This window comes from Enoplosus armatus, chromosome 5, assembly GCF_043641665.1.
Source record: "Enoplosus armatus isolate fEnoArm2 chromosome 5, fEnoArm2.hap1, whole genome shotgun sequence".
NCBI lineage: Eukaryota > Metazoa > Chordata > Actinopteri > Centrarchiformes > Enoplosidae > Enoplosus > Enoplosus armatus.
This window is the reverse complement of record NC_092184.1, coordinates 17,254,393-17,275,474: the sequence shown is the minus strand read 5'-3', so window position 1 is coordinate 17,275,474 and position 21,082 is coordinate 17,254,393. Positions and strand designations below refer to the sequence as shown.

The 21,082-nt window shown below is 40.9% G+C and overlaps 1 protein-coding gene across 1 annotated transcript; it reads right to left on the bottom strand.

The window, feature by feature from the left end:
- Positions 1 to 48: 48 nt before the first annotated feature.
- cwf19l2 (CWF19 like cell cycle control factor 2) lies at positions 49 to 19,345 on the bottom strand. The gene is made up of 19 exons (XM_070905802.1): positions 19,249 to 19,345; positions 18,177 to 18,287; positions 17,648 to 17,764; positions 17,281 to 17,400; positions 16,630 to 16,749; positions 16,068 to 16,161; positions 14,059 to 14,174; positions 12,548 to 13,175; positions 12,111 to 12,354; positions 10,032 to 10,137; positions 8,754 to 8,855; positions 6,395 to 6,523; positions 5,585 to 5,722; positions 1,955 to 2,167; positions 1,393 to 1,509; positions 1,128 to 1,283; positions 909 to 989; positions 597 to 698; positions 49 to 377 (listed from the first exon to the last, which is right to left on the bottom strand). Exons 1-19 carry the CDS (start codon positions 19,339 to 19,341, stop codon positions 237 to 239), a joined length of 2,928 nt encoding a protein of 975 aa, XP_070761903.1. The 5' UTR covers positions 19,342 to 19,345; the 3' UTR covers positions 49 to 236.
- Positions 19,346 to 21,082: the final 1,737 nt, after the last annotated feature.

The following is a 21,082-nucleotide window of genomic DNA, read 5'->3' as shown; positions in this document are numbered from 1 at the left end:
TTCAATGTAAAGATGTGGTGATATGTAACATAAAATTAACAACAAATGCATGAATCAAAGTCATTTTATTTATTTTATATGCAAGTAAAAATGTCCTCACATTATAACCTCTAACAGGAATTTTACATCAAATTCTGAACTGGTAGGTGGTCCAGCGTCTGCACCATATTCACTACATGTGATTCCTTCACTGGGAACCACAGTGTGTTTTGTATGTGTGTGTGTGTCATCACTAGCTAGCCCTCAGTCTTGGTACAGTCGTACGGTTTCCACCACTGTGCAAACTGCAGGACTTTTTTCCTCTGATCGTCAAAGTTCTCTCTGATAAACTTTCTCCAACGTCGCGGCTCCAAGTCCATCATGCCTCCAACCACTTCCTGTGAGGGAAGGAGGGATTGAGCATATTGAAATATTGCTGTAAAATTAAATGCAATTCATTTGTTATGGCAGAAAAAACATGACTCTCAAATAAAGAATAGCCTCAAAATCTTTACAACGTTCATGTGAACCAAATGACGTTGACTTCTAATAGCTAAACCAAAAAGAGGAACACATAATGATGTACCAAATATAACGGCCTTAATGCACACACTGACCTTGCCGAAGTAATGGGGGAACTTCTGTTCATTTTCAATGACATGAGCAAACCCTCCCTGGAGTCCAAAGTCTACAGCAAAGTAGGGCAGAGCCCGAGGAACCTAAGAGACATTAAACAAACAATTAATAACAATCTACAAGGATGAGAGGGTAGAAGAACAAAAAGAAGAGAGAGAAAAGATGAAAGAAAGGAGGTTACAAAGGAAACAAGGCAAGACAAAAGTTAAGAAATAAGAGAAAAAGTAAAGATAACCTAAGAATTATAGAAAGAGAGACAGAATGACAGACACACAAAGAAAAAGAGAGCATACAGCTTGGCGGATGTCTTTCGAAGAGAGGTCGACAATCTTCTTGTTCATGGCCCATTCCTCATCACACTCCATGATAGCTTTCTGAAGGCACACAGAAACTGTTGTTTTACCACACATGTGAGGACATTCACACATTTTTTTATGCATTAAACTCAACACTTCTTTCCAGTGTGACACCTGACGGAGTTCAGAATGATGAGGGTCAACACACACACAGACCTTAAAGTATATGGGCGCCATATCGCCCAGTTCTCGGGGTAGTGGGATACACTCCAGGACCATGTGTTGTCTTCTGCGTGGGTTCATGTGTGTTTCCATGAACACACAGTCCAGCTCCTGGGACTCAAACATCCGCACCAAAGTACGCCGGAATAGCTGAGGACAGCAAAGCAGATTAAATCTACCACTGCTGTAAAACAACAGTCCGTCAGTGAAGTTGTCACTTCACCTGGATTGACGAGACTTGAAGCACAGATTGGCTAACCTGCATTTCTGACCAGACATCCTCATCCAATCCGGTGGCAGAGCAGTGATGATGGAGAGGACAGATGAGACAGTGGCCCTCGGTCATCGACACCCCTGCAGGCAAGCTCAGGTACACCTGGACACAAGATCGCAAACACATTACTGACAATATGTAGAAATGCATCGATTCATCTACAGATTTCTTATATATTTTATCAGACCAACAGTCCAAACCTTGAGTTTTTCAATTTAGAGCTGCAATAATGAGTCGATTAAGCTATTAAAAAAAATTACAGTAAACTGTATATATTTGGGTTTTGGACACTTTTGGGAACATTGTCTGACATTTTATAGACCAAACGATTTATTGGAAATAATCCACAGAAAAGAATCATTGTTGCAGACCTATTTCAGGAGAAAATCTGCAAATCATCATATTGAGAGGCATGGACCAGTGATGATAAATAACTTAAACAATAAACTGATGATCAAAATTGTTGATCAATCATTTAAGCGACTAATGATTTCAGCACAAATTCCCTCGCCCCGTCTCTAAACAGCCTGCATTTACGATACCTTACCTTGCTGCCTATTGCCACTATCAGGTGTTTCTGGAGCTCTTGGCTGCTGAAGCAGTGGTGGCATTTGTCCATGGAGGCAGCCAGCCTCCTACTGTCCCCGATGGCTTTGCTCCTCATCCTCTCCTCCTCCCTCCCCTCGCCCTCCCGCTGCGCTGCACTCGACACAAACATGTCATCCAGCGTGTAGTTGTCACCGTCTGTCTTCCCCATCATCTGAAGAGTCGAGTGGAGTAGAAGTGGCGGTGATGGAGATGACAGAGGAGATGGAGAGGAGAAGTGGGGGAAGAGACGGATATGAAGGGAAGAAGACAGAAATGGTGAGCAGTGTTTCACAGGAGTGTGATCATTCTTGGCCAAATCTGGTGTATTTTCTCCATCCAATGGATATGTTTTATTGATAAGGAGACCAAATGTAGCTTTCTCTTTTCATTTCAGGCTTAAAACAAAAAAAGATTCTATACTGGCAATTCTTAAAACAGGAAGGAAAGCCAAGGTAATCCTTTAAAAACTAAAAACTGCCCTGGTGGCTTCAGTAATTGGTTTATGTAGGTGCTGACGCAACATGTCTGTGCCGTTTCCACGCCATATTCTGTGTGTCTGTGAGATGTGTGAGATGTGCCTGAACTGGCCTGTATGTAAGCCGGTCTCTGTGTTAACCGTGTGAGGCAGGACGCTGAGTATCGACTCTGGCGTTTCTACGTATGACTCTTGTCACCATGGCGACTGGGCAACAGGTTGGAATCTGTGTGCATGTGAGAGAGCGAGAGGCAAACATGGCTGAAGTGTGTGTGCATGACTCGCTGTGTAGGAGTGAGTGTGTGAGTGAGAGTGAAAATTGGATTAGTTTAGTGACAGTGTGGGAGGGAATGTGTGTGTGTGTGTGTGTGTGTGTGTGTGTGTGTGTGTGTGTGTGTGTGTGTGTGAAGGAGTGATTGTGTGCAAATGACTGCACCTAAGTGTGCAGCACATGCTGCATTTGTCCGAGAGCAGACAGTTTTATATTTTCACACACTCTCACACACTTCCATGTAGGTTAATTAGGAATAATATGGTCGTAATAAATCAACACTGTCGCTGTCAGCCTGTTGATAGTTATTTACATAGGTCTTATGATAAATGGACACATTCTTGATGCAATTTAAATTATAGATTGTGGATTCAGCATGTAGCAGTATAGTGGAAACTATTAACATATGTCAGGCACACTACTCATGTTTTATTAAAAAATACACTACATTAAATCTCTAGACAATGCTAGTCTGCTAACCTAACAGACTCTCTCTCTGGCCAATGGATAAAACTGGTATTTATAGAAGCCCTGCCATGGTAACTGTAGATGTATTTTTAGTGTCTTTGTAGGTGCAGAACGTGTGTGTGTGTATTTTTATACGCATGCATGTGTAATGAATATAAGAGTGAGGTCAAGTGTGTGTGTGTGTGTGTGTGTGTGTGTGAGTGAGGGAAAGTGAGCGAGTGAGGGCAGAGAAAGTCGGAGAAAGGAAATACATGGACGGAGCTGAAGCATTTGTCTTTTTTTTGTATTGCCATAGCAACTCCACTATCCCCTTGTTTATTAATGTTTTTTCTCACACACACACGCACACACAAAGAAGGAAAATGTGTCTGGTCTCATAGAAAAGTGCAGTCTGTAAAACTGCTGATAGACTGACACAAGCAGCACAACCTGCCAGTACCCATCTGCTGCTGTACGTCTATTTCAAGCACACAGTGGAGGAGAGAGAGTCGCAGAGGGAGACTAGTAGATGTTACCAAAAGTGCACCAATCTGACAGAACAGATCCTAAACATCTATCCTTTCCCTCTTCCTGAGGGAAGAATGACAGAGTTAATCTCGGTGATCCTTCACATAGCACCTCAGCAGAATTGTAGGTTTACCCTGCCATATTTCTATCTGCCTTCATCTAATGCAATCAGAACTCATCCTTAACTATAGGTAGCAATTATCAGAATTTCAACGCCAGCGGGCAAAAGCTGAATTCGATAGCAAGTAAGCCTGTTATGCCGCTGACAAGACCTGAACCCTGGTCACTACGAAGAGAAGGCAGGTGTTTATGTTGTCGAGCTACAACGCAACACGTGAACATCTGGCAAAACAAGGCATTCGACCTTATGTAAACCCCCAAGTTATGCCATTACAATAAAATGTTTGCCATATCTAAAGCACTAAACTTCATTATTATTATTATTATTATTAATAAAAATAACAGATCTGCCAACAAAAACAACAAAAAAATGTAAAGGAGATAAAGCCAACATACTGTCATATTGCCTAATTGATCTAATTATTAAAAGAAAGAACTAGTAATTCCAAAATAATAATCATGCACACACGTTTACAGAGTGTTAGAACTTATTTTTAATTTTGGAATAAATTAAGGAAAATGTTCAAATGTTTATCTCTACGCTGCAGTGTGTTGCCTGTAGCAGTGGCTCTGAAACAGCTGGTTGAATCCAAAACATACAATATGTTGCAGAGAGATTACAATCACTCCACAAATGACTCTAAATAAATGGATACCCACTGCAGTGGATAAGAGTTCCTTACTTAATCTGACTCTATTGCATTCCCCACTTCATTTAAGTAACACTGTATGTGTATGTTAACAGTTCATAAAACGACTACAAAATAAGGGATTTTTTAAAATACAAACTGTGGTCTGGACACACCATATTAGGTATGAGGGACTGCAACAACTGAGAAAAGCCAGAGTGCAAGCCAACTTGATCCGCCTTACTTGAGTTTGCCAACTTCAGGTACAAACAGTTCTGTCCTGCATTGAATCATTATTTTCAACCCAACTAAACTGCTTTGTGAAACATCTCTTTTCTTTTCGCTTCATCAGTTGAAGAAGCTGCCATTATGTCGAGTACACGCAATTCTCTGACTAACTCTGAGGTGGCGTCCAATCTGACTAGTGAGAGAAAGCACAACAGAGACAAGAGTGGACCAATGGCAAAGAAGAAATGGGAGAAGAGCAGCCTGGGCTCTATAAAAATATGGAAAAGAGAAATGGTTCTCCAGTGTGATATAAAGCAACCCCAGGTGTGCTTTGAGGCTTCAAAGATACAACATTTTAAATAATAAAACAGCTTCCATTTTGTAAATTAATGCAATCTGGCAGCTTTGATTATGTTTGATTACAGTTGAGTGTTATTAGCACACTGTCTATGACTCCATAATTGCAGTTTAAAGTTGCTATCGCGTGATAACACCAGCTCTTGGGTTGCCAGATTGTGGAAAACCTTGCCCTTGAGTTGCCAGGCTGGGGATTAACTGATCTCAGCCCTAAAACGCAGCAATGCGCCAACAAAGGCAGAGAAGAAGAAGACTGCTTGCTATTAACCATGGATGCAAACAATGCAGGTTTCAAAAATCAGCTTTTGTGTTATATGAGGAAGGAAATGCATTCAACATGTTTGTTAGACCTCAAGGATACACACAACGCATTTTGGTGAGAAACACGGAATGTAAAGATTACTTTTGTTTGTTTACAAGGTCATACTGTTCATTCTGGTAGAAATTATCCTTATCCTTAGTTGTCGCCCTCGTTGCCAAGTTATGTTCAGCACTGCCCAGCAGTTGCAAGGTCGTGCTAAAACCTTTTCTTACCTTGGCAGCCATGCGAGAGTAGAGGGCATTCTGATCCTGTGCAGAGCTCATCTTCTCCCTCCTCACCATCTCCTTCAGACCCATATTGTCATCATCCTGGAAGTAGCGCACACGCTGCCCGTCAACATGAGTGTCAATCTGGAGAGAGAGGGATGTGGAAAAAAAAGAGACAAGGTGCTGAACAGGAAAATTCATTGGAAATTTGGTGCTGAATGTAAAAAAATGACAATCTTAAAATCAACTGAAATCACATCCAAAATCAAGTAGAGAGAAGAGAGAGGTAGAATAAGGTGAGAGTATGAGGGGAAAAACAGACTGACAACCAGGAAAGATGATCTCTGACAGACAGAAATGGACAGTCCTGAGACAGAGAGAGACTGATCATGAGGCGAGACAGACAGTGAAGGAGACTGGGCCGCTTTATAAATTTATAATACCCATAAACAGAGAATGGACTGGAGAGCTTTGTTTACATTACACGCGTTTCAACTCAGAGTCAGGTGGCGTCCGTGCTCTCATTACACACTCTGATGAATACCAAACGACAGGAAACAAATAGCAGGACACAGTCCTCTCATTTGCACTCCCTTTTTGCAATATCTCTGTCTTTTAGTTGGGACAGTTTGCAGGATCCTCTCTGTCTTCGTCAAGTGTTGACTTTCTGATGCAGTTCAAGATTTATTTTTACCATGTGTGCAGCAGCACATTTTCCTGTTTTTAAATTCCTTTGTAGAAAACTTCCCTCCCTGCTGTCTCATCATTTGTTTTTCTACTTTCTTACCACCCGTCATCCCTCTCTCGCTTTCTTACCGGTTTCTTCTTGCGTCGTCCTCCATGGGGCTCCTGAGGTCCAGAGGGAGCATTGACTGGCCAGGCCCGACCTGATTGGTCTGTTCTGAACAGCAGGACTTCCTGGTCTTCACTGGAGTGACCTGCAACCTAAAAATAACAAAAACATAGCCAGGTCATTTTCACTTTCATTTCAACGAAAATTTAGATCGCAATTGACATGCAATATCTAAAACACACAAAGAAGTGTGTATTAATTAGTATTGCAACACACTACCAATTGAACTCAATCAGAATAAAAATACCTTATATAAATTAACCTCGTTCATGCCAAAGAAATGTCAGTAGTTTTGATAGGAGTTTAATGAAATATATTAAGGTAAACATTCATTCCAGTTACTTACTTACTTACTATATATATATATATATATACAGCTGTTGCTCTGTGAACACAAATGTGTAAATGTTTTTCTTAGAGAACCTTTGACTAAATGTTACTAGTTTGTGGGGGAATAAACAGAAGACCTGCCTTCTGTTCAAAAACTAGTAGTAGATTGTTATGTGATAAAACTGCTGCTGCAGTATCTGAAAGAAAAGACTGAAGTTCCACCTGACAGGAAGACAGACAGCCAAGAGACAAGAACAAGGTGGGAGTAGCAGAGAGGATAGGAGACAGTCATAAGAAAGCAAAACTGGACTGTCAGAAAAAAAGATGATAGAAGAGAATATTTCCTCTGCTCCAGTCAACAGTTAGGCCTCTCAAGGCTTCAGACGCAGTGAAAACGCTAAATATGAGCCAGACGAAGAAGAAGAGTCAAAACACTGAATAGTGAAGAGAAGCCAAAAGTCTTCCATAACAAGACAGATTGGAAGGATCTCGAATGAGTGCAAATCAACAGCACTCCATCTCTAAGAGGGCTGAAGTACCTCTCAGCTGATAAGTGCACTAAAACCTAAGAATTATGACATTTTCTCCGAAACCTTACTGTGGATTTCACCTTAGTCTTTCAATTTGGACAGGACAGCCTTAGTGAGGATGGATCTGGCCTAACTTCCAAATGATAATATACAGGTTATATAAATAATCATAGCCTGCTTTCCATGTGTTTATAAAGTTGTCTGGAGTCTGCTCATGTCGGAAATTGGCCTCCATTTATTTGTGCATATTCATGTGCGTGTGTGAAGCCAGAAACGACTTTAGCAATGCCAAAGAGGGGAGATAAAGCAGTGCTGAAGTGTCAGGGCACAGTCATTGCTCTCTGCTAATTGCCTGTACTACAAACGCAGACAGGATGGCACATATAATCTCTCTGTCTCCCTCTCAATCTGTCTGTTTCTCATTCTCTCACGCACACAAACACGGGGGCACACTCTGAGTGACCCGCGCCCCCCGCCCCGGTAGGAGAGTGTCGTCAGCACGCTAAGAGACATTTGTTTCTCATTAGGGTCTCCTGAAATACCAAACAGGAGCCGTTTCCACACAGACAACAAACGTGAAAGCCGAGCAGGAAAAGAGACTTCAAACAAACAAATTCCTTTTCAAAGCAGTCACAGCAGAGAGTTTAGTTTCATCTGAAGACGGGTGTGTGTGAGGCACTTTTCTAGCCTGCACAGCGAGAGAGATGGATGCTGCCGTAACCTGCTGTGTGTGTGTGTGTGTGTGTGTAAATGTGTGTGTTTATAAAAGATATAGCCTCAAGTGTTTGGATTAGCATTTAGACTATGGGAGAGGAAAAAGAAGCAGCTAGCAGATAAATCTGACAGTGTGTGTGTGTATGCGTCAGATTAAGGGCTCTGTATGAGCCTCTGTATCCATCTATTCCCGTATTTGCATGTGTTTATGTCTGTGCATGATTTGAGAGTCAGTGTACATGTGTCCAATTTAGGACGGTATGTCTGTACCTGGGAATTTTTGAGATTATACATGTGAAAATCTGCAGTGTGTTTTAGTGAAGTGTGTATCAGAGTGTGTGTGTGCTGATATATAGTATATCTGGGGGTAATAGCACTGTGTAGATATCAGCACAGGGTTAAAGTGCTCTCAGGAAACAGAAAGTAAGAGGAGGAAGAGAAAAATTATTTCCAAGGGAAAAAACAGTCCTCTCTTTTCTTCCATCTGTCTAATCATGGTTTCCTTTTTTAGGGGGAAACTGTGGGTTGCTCTCTGTCTTGTCCACCCACTTGCCAAAAAAAAAAAAAACCTTGCAAAATACAGTCTAACTGACCTGCAAAACAATTCTACCTATATGAAGGTTATAATGTATTTGTTGGGACTTTAGGGTCATTTTGGAAGCTGCACTTCTTTATACTGGGAGGTGTTTCTAATATTTTGTCTACCCTCTTGGACACTAGTTATTAGTGAGACATGATATTTACAGACCTGCTTTAACTTAGCTGTTTCTTGTAGCTTCTTTCGGGCAGCGTGGCTCTCTTTGGCTTTATGTGCTGCGTCCAGCTGTGATTTCAGCTTCTCAACCATGGCCTGAAACACACACACACACACACACACACATATATATTTGAAACACAAAATGCTTTTTAAAAGCCTGCACAAGATAAGGTTAAGGTTTTTTGGTAACACACCATGTAACACTAAACACAACACTAAAGAGGAAAATGCATCTGTCTCGAGCACACATACACACTTTTCAATTCAATTCAAAAGGGGCTTTATTGGGAAACAGACGAAATAAAAGCATGTACATATACAGAATTGTGATTTAGCTGTTAGAAATAGATACGTGTAAGTTTATATGTTAATATAAACGTTAAAGGGTTAGGGTTAAAGTAGTTAAAAAATACAAATACAAATAAGACACACAAGCAACACACAGAACCTCTTAAGCCATACTGCCGTGCCAGATATCGATACCTTTATATACAAGGCATAAAAGGCAAGTGTATGGCTGTTAAAGGCACTTAGAACACACACACACACACACACACACACACACACACACACACACACACACACACACACACACACACACACACACACACACACACACACACACACACACACACACACACACACAGAGGTTTGGGAATATCGGTTGGATTGCTTTGTCGTGTAGGGAGATGCTGGATGTCAGGTTGAGAACACTTAGCATTATAGGTGTGAGTGTGTGTGTGTGTGCGTGTAACAGACACCAATTTAACACTGTCTATAAGAGATCCCAATAGCACACTTAGCATCGACACGTGGAGACAGACAGAGGGGGAGTTAACGGAACAGATCAATGAACACTATAAATTAATGGTTCCCCTGACGTGCTGTTAAATTAAAGCAAATCAGCTGCAACTTCCCCATAAAGATGAAGCAGTTCTTCACATTGACAAATATTTGTTTGGTAAGAGTACAATACAGTATATTAATATATTTAGTTATATTTATGCACTGTCAGTAAATAAAATATGAGAAATAACGTGTTGGCCCAAATATCAGGCGATATTGTTTTCAGGATATTATGTTTAAAAAAGTTGTGGTCATTTTATATTAGAGACCTAGAATGTACCAGTCCATTACATTACATTTAATCAAGAGTGTTGCATTATGGGTTATTTGTAGCCTTAATGTTGGAAATGGAGGGTCGTCTCAATATGGTAATCCCCATGTCCAAGTCAGTGACTCACAGTAGCATAATGATAGCCTACTCACCGTGTTGCCCATGATCTCTGCCTTCACCAGTTTGGCTCCCAGTTTGTTCATCTCCTCCTCTGACAGCAGTGGAACCTCCTCTTCCTCCTCACTTTCACTATCACTCCTAGGTAAACATGAGGAGGAGAGTTTGAAAAGAAGCCAAAAACCAAGAGGCAGAAAGGGAAATTTTAAATTTCCTCGACTCAACCACAACATGTAACCAATTTATGATATAACAAACTCACAACCTGAACAAGAAAACCATTGAAATGAAATTCACAGTCATATTATAATACTAGTGATACACAAACACCGTGTCATAGTGTCCTCTTGTTCAGCACTTCTGTCTCTTTTCCTTGAGATTTCCCATAACTCACCCTCAGAACAACAGGATTTAATGACTTAATTATTCCACCCTAATAATAGTCCTAAAACCTTCTAATGGGAAACATATTTGTGAAGTTTCTAATTTAACCATTTAGTTGTTTTCTTCCGAGCTCTCGCACTGTTTATCTGTTATGATTCATTTGAGTCTCTGTGCCCCCCCAGAGATCATTACAGCCTTGCCTGGGAGGATCTGAACTGCAGCCTGGGAGGCATCGTTCGAGGCTATTACGCTTCTCATAGCCTCATTTCATTCAGCTGTCACACTGCAGACTCATTTCATGCTGCAGGGGTTCTGGGTGCTGCTTTACCCAAACAACTTAGCCTAATGAGGCAAAACACAGAACAACTAAGACGGCTTTACAAAGCAGTGATACTCACTTTAATACATCTGAGCTACAACACAGAGCTATATGTTGGACTGCCATGAAAGTAAGAAAACATATACGCTTATGATGCATTGGTTTGTCCCTTTAAATGAGACAGGCTATTCATGTATGTTGCACATATAGCATAGGAGACAGGAAGAAGGTCAATGTCACAGTGTGACAACCTCTGACTCTGTCAGTGCTCCTCCTGCTGTTTTGTGTTCTCTTTTTGCAGGTAGAGATGGGCGGAGCCATCCAATTTGTCTTTTACCTGGGCATGCTGGGCCTAGGTTATTTAAGCTGGCTGTGTATTCTGTCTGTCTCTCTCTCTCTAACTCTCCTGCCATCATTTGGTCTTTTGGTTTGGTTCACCACTGACTTGCAGCCTACAGATTAATTTATTACCTTTGCCTTTGTCTTCCTTTCAATTAAAACATTGTTTAAATTACTTTAAATCTTGTGTGGTCTCCCTCTTTGTCTAGCTCACTGAGCCTGGGCTGTGACAGTATTTGAAATACTGCGTGAGGGAGCTGATTACTGATGCATTGTAATGACTGAAAAACATCAATCAATTGATTGATGGTTGATATCAATAACACACACTAAACAGCACTATGAGGTAAAGAGCTTGTGTGTGTCTAAATGTCTGTTACTAAACGTAGTGCATTAGACAGAAAGACAGCTATTAAGACAGAAATAGTACAGATAAACTATGAGTTACAGGCTCAGAATTCAGGGGCCGAGGGAGTTGTTTTCTGGGAATATCAAGACTAATGTTTAAAAGCAGATAAGGGCTTCAACAGTTCTTGCAGGTCCCTTGAAACTAATCAAGTACATATGTGAAGACCCAGCCAGGTTTTATGAAAGGGATTACTGTGAGAAAGTCTCTGATAAGATAGTTATGTGACTACATTAACATGATCTAATAAAGACTGATGTCTAAAGCTCCATTAGCACATGTAGTTTTAGTTGTGTGTGTGCGGCCGCATTACAAATCAAACTTGTAACCCAACATCTACACAAGCTGCAAAATGCACACAGTTAAATACGCCTTATTTGTGCCTTTAGGCTATGTACTCCGCTATGTATTGTGAAGTTATGTATTGTACCCTTCTGTCTTAATGAAATAGAGACAAAACAGAAAAATAAGAGTGTGTTTATGTGTATGCATTAGCAAAGCTACTACTGTCATGCTTCCTGTTTCATGCATGTGGACAACAATGGGACTGATTCATTCATAATGTCTACCCAAACACATACAACTGGTATATTCAACCAATAAAGTGGTGTTTGACGTTAATTAGCAAACAGTGTTATTAAGGCAACAAAATAAAAATTGTGAAACCTTGATGTCGTCACGGCAGCTTTATCACCACACAGGCCATCTTGAGGAGCAGTTCCAGTTTTCCCAGGATCCCTCTCTTTCTCCTGCTGTGGTTTCTCCAAGCTGTAAGATTCAGGGGCAGGATTGCTGTTCTTCTTCCAGGCTGGAACACTGGTTGGTCCACGTGGACCAGAGTCTTCATCATCAGAGCTGGGTTTCAGGAATCCTGCGGAAGGCCGTGCTGGAGGAGGAGGACGCTCTGGAGCTGCACCGGAAAGAAATTGCAAAGCATGTTTCCTGATTTGTGATAGAAGTTGAGCAGATATGGGGCCTAGTTGTTGCTCTTTTTCACAATTTATATGAAAAAGAGCACAAGGTTTAATCTACATTAAATAAGATCAAAATGCTGTTTACTTGACTCAGACATCTACTGGAAAAAGGCCTCGACATCGACTCACCTTCACCACGGTCATCATCTTCTGAGGGTTTGAGGAAGCGGCCTTTTAGTGACCCAAGAGAGGGAGAGCGGTGACTCCAACTATGCCCAGATGATGATGATGATGATGATGATGCAACACTGGGCCAATCTCTTTCTCTATTTCTTTCACTATCCCTATCCCTTTCTCTGTCTCTGTCCCTGTCTCTGTCCCTATCTCTGTCTCTTCCTCCATCCCTCCCCCTCTCCCTGTCCCTGTCTCTTCCTCTATCTCTCTCTCTGTCTCTATCGTTGTTACCGTCTCTTTCTCTGTCCCTCTCTCTATCTCTATCCTTCTCTCTAAACCTGTCTCCGTCTCGACCTCTCTCCTCCTCTCTGCCTCGATACCCTCCCCTCTCCCTCTCCTCTCCTCTTCCAGCATGGTATCTCTCTCTGTCTGTGGGTGACGAATCTCTTTCCCTTTCATTTCTTCTCCACCGATCGCTCTCTGCCCCGTCTCCCTCTTTTCTCCTCCATCTCTCTCTGGCCTCATTCTCTCCTTTCCTCCACCCGCCTCTGGCCATTCTGTCTCCTTCTCCTCCTCCTCCTCTCCTTTCTCCATACACAGCTTTCTCAGCATCTGCAAGTCTTTGCTGAAATTCGTCCATTGACTATGAAAGGAGAAAATACAAGACATATTGAAATACTTGAACACTTACTAAGGTTTTGCAGTTCAGGTCTCCACACCTGTGGCACTCAATTGGAGGTCGAGTGGAAAATTTCCTAACAATGTGTGCAACGTATGTAAAAACCAAGGCTAAAAACCAGGAACAGATGTAGAGTGGAGGTTACTATGACATACCGAAAGGCTTCTGTTGCTTGCCCTCTAGTGTTGTCTACTCTACAGATGCTTACAATGTAAAACACACACACCATCACGATAATATAGTGCTACACAAATACCAAAAAAAACTCATGTACATACACTAAGATTATACAGTCTATGATAAGGTACAATGACAGTGTAAGATGTCTCTGCTTTACACACACACACACACACACACACACACACACACACACACACACACACACACACACACACACACACACACACACACACACACACAAAATGTTCTGACAGTGACAGTTTCTATGCTGTCAAATGGAGGCACAAACGCTGACACTGCTGAAAGTGACTTAACAAAGGACACTGGGCACTCTGTGTGTGTGTGTGTGTGTGTGTGTGTGTGTGTGTGTGTGTGTGTGTGTGTGTGTGTGATGTTAGACAGCAAAGAGATTAATAATAAAACAGGGTATCTAGACACACATTCCTCCCACAGTAGTGAGCAAGTACGTGTGTGTATGAACCTTGACTTCAGAGTACATTTAGTGTGACATGTAAGTAACTATGAATATGTTTACATCCAAATCTCCATTTACAATAAACTGAATATTACACAATGTCCTCATCTGTTCGCTGGCTTCTTTCGTGTAACCGTGTGTGGCTGCTAAATTGTGAATGTGAACGTGTGAGTGTGTGCCATCGGCTCTCACTCCGTATCTCTCAGCCACCACATCGTTGAGGCTGCGCTGCTCCCTTTCTGCCTGCTCCTTCATCCTCTGGTAGTTCTTCCTCAGCCAGCTCAGACCTCCATCATTCACTACAGGGCCTGCAGGTACGGAGGCAGAAAAACAGTTACAAAGAATTTAATTTATGAACATTTAATTTATTCTGAGCCTCCAGTGAGTCAATCACATCTTCCACATTGTCATTTATATCTAATTGTAAAGGAAGAAATCTGTCTGTCTGTTTTGATGTAAAAATTCCCCAAAAGTTGAATCATGTGCTGTTGAATAAGAGAGAGGAGAGGCAGATCTAGGGGAACAAAAACAAGAGACAAGTAAGAGAGGAGAGACGAAGGTCAGGATAAAGGAGGGTGAGAAAAGATTAGAGAAAATGAGTCTTTAAATCTATGGGAAATAAATGTTCTTTCAAAAACAACAGTTCATAAAACTTCCCGGAGGGATAAAACGTGACAAAACCTCTGGTCAAGGTCAATGTGTATTTGATTCAGTGTGTTTGAGAAAATGGCGATGCTTAATCAACAAAAAAAGTTGAAGAAAAAAGAATGAAAAAAGATGATGAGGAGGAGTTTAAACACAAAAAAATAAGATACTCTTGACATCTTTATCAGCGAGGCCTCTTCTGTTTAGTTTAGAAAGACTGGTGTGTGCACACCATAATTATAACACAAAAAAAGGTAAACAACATTTGGCACACACTTTGAAGAGGCAAAGTAAGCAAATGTACGTGTGTGTGATGTTTGTGTCAGCTTATTTTGCCTTGCTGTTAAAATAAAGCTTACAACAGAGAGGCCATGCCAACTCTAGAGGGAACTGTACTTACTGTGTAGAGATAAGAGACACATGCACACATACCTGCATTTGCTTATCAGCTTAACACAGCTTACTCTCTGTCTGTGTCTGACTGTCTCTCTCTCCTCTCCCTAAATCCCTGACTCAGAAGCTCTTCCTTGCTCTATCTGTCCTCTCATTTTTCTGTCAAACCTCCATGTTGACTTTTCTGCACACATAATTGTATTTAAGTCCTCTCTGATTTTTCAGTGATTCAGTTCTCCTTTCTCCTGCACTTTCAACACAGCGACAAGCTCTCCAACTGATTCCTCCACCGGTGAAGCTGTGCATCCCTGACTTCCAGAGGCCTACATCTTATTTTGAGCAGGACTGTGACTGTCAGACATAATCACACAAATCTTTTTAGAAGCAGACAGTTTTGGGTAGAAACATGAATGTGGGGATGAAGGGTCACTGGGGATTGTCTGTAATACCAGGAATCCACCACAGGGGCCTCAGAAATACAAACACTAACACAACTTCTACGCCAATAACAAAGTGCTCAGAAAAATGGAAATTTAAACATCTTCAATTCCATGACAGCTGGGCTAACTGAGCAAAAACATGTGATAAGATCAAAAGCTCCACAACAGCAAACTAAATTGATTCCATATTTATTATAGATGTACATTCTTAAGCTTCTTTCTTTATGGCCAATATTTCCAATTCCAGTGAGTGGATATAATAATAGCAGTCGATGCATTGGTCAAGTGTATCATTTACTTAAGCACCTTGTTTAAGATGGTGGTAATGAGGGATGAGGAGAAAAACAGGAAGAGTGTAAAGTGCTGTAAGTAAACATGGGAGTGTATGTGCTGTGTGTTACTGCGAAGAGCAGGACCCCTCTGAATTGCACACTGTTTTCATTTTATTTTTTCCTTCGCTAGAGGGGAATAGTGAGGCAATAGTTGGGTAACAAAATGTACAATATTGCAGCTGCCCTGCACTCTGGTCTACAAGGGCAACTTTCATCTGAGAAACTGATAGATCTGCCTTTTCTACAGTGGATTCTGTGTTTGAATTATATAAATGAATTCTGAGGCGCTGAGAACAAAAGATGTTTATAGTATATTTGACATAGCTGGAAAGTGTCCTGCCATCTAACTCTTGGAAGTGCCTCTACAGAATCTACCGATGTCTCTTATCACCTTTTGTTGCTGCAGTACCAGCCTTCTCCTCTGGGGGCAGACCAGTTCCTCCATCTTTCCAGTACGGGTTTAGCTCCAATTTGTGCAAACCAGCCTGAGGGAACCACAAACACACACATACACACACTTGAATCATTTCTGTATACTGTCAATAGCACAATAGTGGCACAAGTGTGAAGTCCTGACAAAAACACCCTTCAGACACACACACACAACAATATATTGCTGTCCAAGAGGGGCCAACCTCTGTTACCTTGGTAACCACACAGTTGGTAAAATGAGGAGACTGACTGCCACAGTTTTTTTCATATAGCGAGCAATCTACGCACACACAAACCTGATCACTCTTTATCTCCCTCTTACACAGACATACAGGTACATTTTGCATTAGGATTCAAATAACTGATACACGATAATCTGCCGACTCAGGACACCATATGAGTGAGAAGAACCACACAACTGTCTACACCCTCCCCGGGCCGACGGTGGAACAAGAACTACAGTAGAAGGGAATTGGACATTGGATTACAAATTGGAGAGAAAAAGGGGGAAAAAAGCACACCTGTTCAATGGCCTGAGCCTTTGCCCTCTCCTCCTCCTTCAGTCGTTCTTTCTCAGCCCTCCTCTCTGCTGTGGACGTGGTACTCATTGCCAGGAAGTCAAAGGTCATCCATTCGTCTCTCTACGGGATGGAGACACACAGTTTAACAAAGAAAAGGAAAGGTATGGACTGAGAGAACATCAATGACCACTTACCAGCAACTTAACACATAACAACTACGCTCTCATACACATGCAGCACACTTACGCAAAAGGAAAAGGAACACCTTAAAACATTTAAAAATGTGCAATTTCCCATTCCTCCTCGTAATGGAGGTGGAAGTTTGGTTCTAAAGTAGAAGAAGCAAGGCGTGTCTGTATGTACAAAACTTCTTCATACCTCTAGACACTTCAGCAGCATCTTTATTCATCCTCATTGTGGAAATTGGACTTAACTATCATCTTGAATTATTTGGAGGTAGAGAGAGGACTTTTGAAAACTCTACGGCAAAGCTGGCAAATCTGTTGTCCACAGTTGATTTGTTGTATGAAGATTAAATTAAAATAAAAAATAAAAAAGATTATTTGTTTTAAATGTATATTTCTGAGTGACACTTTTTGATTATTCACATTGTTATTAGTATTATTCTGTGGGACCAGGTAAGGGAGTTACCTGGACATTCTGGGCTGGGCTAAGGTGGCTCTCTGAAGGCTTGGACTCATTAGCAGGAAGCTGCCAGGCTTTAGCAGCTTGTGTCTGAGGCTGAGCCTCAACCCACTCCTCCCCTGAAACCTGAGAGATAATGAAGAAGGAAAACAGTACGAGAGATGATCATATCATAACAAAAGGATAGAAAACGAATAAATGAAGGAAGAAGCCCAAAGCTGAATTTTAAAAACTGCCGTCTCCTTATAGTACGATTTAATTCTAAATAAATTATTGTACCTTTACTTAGGTATTAACCAGTGTAGCAGGATCAACTGGCACTATTGAGACCTCATTTAAAGGTCCTGTAGTGGAAAGTGACTTAATAACTTACCTCTGAGCTGTCACTAGAGCCATCTCCTGCTTCTGCTGGCTTCTTCTCCTTCTTCTTTTTCTCTTTTTTCTTTTTAGATTTCTTCTCTTTCTTCTTCTTGCTCTTCACTGAGCCCTCCTGTTGGGAGTTCCATGAATTATGTTTTTCTAGTTTAGTTGTGTTTGTTTGTTATTAAGATTCAATATATTCATCGAGTCCTCAATCACACCATGTACGCAGGAATAACCATTTCGCTCCAGTTTTCCCAAAAGTATGATTGACTGCATCAGAAGATATCATTGTTTTTGCCATCATCACCATCATTATCATCAAGGTCTTCCTGTTACTCCTGTGAATAACTGCTTTAATATATAATCATAACGGCAGTAAAAGTGTACCTAAATGTTTGATGCAAATACACAATACTGTCATAAACATCAATGTTCATACTATAAAGTTGTGGATTTATATACATAGAAACACACATATATATATAGGCATGTATATATATATATACACACACACATGCAAGTGAAAAAATGTATCTTACATCCTCGATCTCCTGCAGCCTCTGGTTGATCTCAGGGAGCATCCAAGTGTCCTCCCCTCTCTGCCTCTTCAGCTCCTTCCTCTTCTCTTCCCGCTCATATTGCTGCTTGGCCTGAATGACACGGTGCAAATAAGAGGGATAATAACTAAAACAGATCAACGTAAGAATTTGCATTTTCATGTCTAGCTAATGCAATCCAATTAAGCGTAAAGCTGAACCGATGCTGTGGGCTGAAATAGAAATTCTTATTAATTTTGAAAAGAGGTTCATATTGATGAAAAAAGAATACACCGAGACATTTTTCTCATTATGATTATAGATGTGATTTTCAAATATTTGAGCATCTAACGGCTTTAAAGCTGCACATTCATGTCTTTTGGATGCAAATGGCAGTGACACTGATGAGTGTTTAAGTCATTAGGTGCCAAGACCCAGCTACACTCTTTGCTTTGGCCAGTTCAAGCACAGGTGAGCCGGGCAGATAATGTCTTTACAACCTTTAGTGCTCATCTACAGGAAGCATCATCTGCTCTGTGCATCTGGCAACAGTGCAAACACAGCTGCACGGCTAAAAAAAAGATAAAGCACATTTAAATTCCTGTGTACATTTGTGATTACAAAAACGAGGCTGTTCTCGTTTACGCTGGGGACCATGACATAAAACCTCTGTAAAACACAGTCGCAGGTCTCCTATCTGTCCCAGCAGTGTTTGTCCTGCAATTTCCTGCCTGATGTTTAACAGTACCCGCCTGTCCAGACGCAGGCATTGTCAGGTTAATGTGATGACACACAGGTAACGTTACTGCTAGCTTTCAGAGAGAAGGTGGAGAGATGGAAAGACACACAAAGATACCAAGTTGCATCACGGATAAGGCCAACTCCACAAAAAACATACTGTTGAGCCGCAAAGCTCACCTGATCCGACCGTTAACGATACGTTAGCTGTTAGCCTATTTAGCTTATTAGCTTTCATTCGGACGAAACAGGTGATGATTTAAGCCATAACTGACGCCAATACAACTGACCAACGATTACTTACAGGGTTGTTCGCGACAAAGCGTACACTTCATACCTTTTCTATCGCCTCTTGCCGCGACTGTCGTTTACTATCCTTTCTTTCTTGGATGCTGCTCGAACTCTCAAAACTGAGTCCGTGCGCCGCCATGACACTGTCGTCAATGTTTTTGTTAAATGTCGTAAAAAGCGCCGCCGTTTACGTCAATCGTTGACTTGTAGTGCAAAAGTACATAACTACAGTGGAATACAACTATACAAATGAATGGATACATTTATAAATCAATATGAAAGCAGTTGCATTTTGAATTATATATGTTTTAACCAAATAGAGACTAATAAAGCTAGCATACAACTTGTGTGAACTGGTGCAAGAATGTTACTGGCTGTTTACTATGAAGGTGGAGGGTTATCTGCCCATTGATGTAGTACATTTATGTGTAAACCTGCTGCAAACAGGACTGCAAATTAGGTTTTAGCTCAGGATGTGCTTGTCCAGTCTTTCTGTAAATGTACCAGGTAAAATGTTTAGGACATAGTGATATGGCCTCTACATACTGTATATGGAAACATTACACCTATGTATGTGTGTCATGTCAAGTCATTTTCATTTATATAGCCCAAAAATGAAAAAAAAACATGAAAAACAAAAATCTAATTTGCCTCTGAAGTCATTACAATCTGTACAACACAAGACCCCCTTTATCCTCAATGAGACCCTCAAAAACCCCACAAAAACTTCTAACAGGGAGCAACAGAGGATCTTCAGGGATGAACAGACATGCAATAGAGGTCATACATACAGAGACAGAAATGGCATTGTAATAATAGCAATTGTAAAATTACAAGATTGCAGAGCATCCAAAACCATGGGTATCAATATGTTGCTGTAACAGCCTCCACTCTCGTCACTCTAGTTCACACCACAGGTGTTGGACGGGGTTAAGGTCAGTGTTTTGTGTCGGACAGTCAAGTTTGTTTTGTGTGCATGCAGGTATTGTCATGTTGAAACAGGAAAGGATAAGCATTAAGATTTCCCTTACCTGGAACAATTCATTAGAAACAGCCCCAGAACAAAAGCACATAAACAAAAGTATAAGGACATGGGTACCGACATACTTTTGGTCGCACTTGTTTTATGCAATTACATCCCTCCCTGGAAATATTCCCTTTTCAACGCTGCACACATCACAAATCCATCAGGGAAGGAATTGTTACATATTATTTCAGTATAAATGTCTCTTGACTCCTGTGAGCTGAATATTTTAAATGTCTTGTAGCCTCTCGAATCAATAGGCTATACCTGGAGGAGGCACACCTTTAATTTTTAATTATCACTCCAAATGTCAAGCGACAGACTCTGCTGGCAGATTCAATAACAACATTACATGCACAATAACTCTATTACACACAAACACACATTATTGTGCATGAAACTACACAGGATCACTCTCACACACACAGAGCAGGCTGCTTCACCTTTATCAATAAACCACTGTCAATAAACACCACCAAATATGCTCTCGCCTCAGCACCACAATGTGTTTGTCTGTGTGGGTCACTGAGGATTGAGGAGCCACAGGGGTAATTTACCAAGAGCCACTGACCACTTACCAACCTCCAAAACAAATAACACATTAATCAATACTCCATTATCCTACAAGTCATCGTCTTTACAGCAGTCTGGTAAAACTTGTAAACAGGATGTAGTGTGAACACGTGTGAGACTGCAAAAAAGAGAGATGAAGTCATATTTTAGTGTTCCCACATTACACCAAATCTATATTGAAATACAGTATTGATTGATCAGACTAAACACACTAAAACCAACGAGCAACAACACAAAAACGGTTATTTTGATTAAATTTCATTCTAATTTAACGTTACATTTT

Bases quoted from the DNA above. Each gene is read 5' to 3' on its own strand.
- cwf19l2 (XM_070905802.1), bottom strand. From the start codon at position 19,341: ATGGCGGCGCACGGACTCAGTTTTGAGAGTTCGAGCAGCATCCAAGAA. The intron at 10,138-12,110 runs GTTTCACAATTT...ATGTTTACCTAG, and splicing joins GCTGCCGTGACGACATCAAG to GAGTGATAGTGAAAGTGAGG. The intron at 6,524-8,753 runs GTCTGTAAATAT...TGTTATTTTTAG, and splicing joins AAACAGCTAAGTTAAAGCAG to GTTGCAGGTCACTCCAGTGA.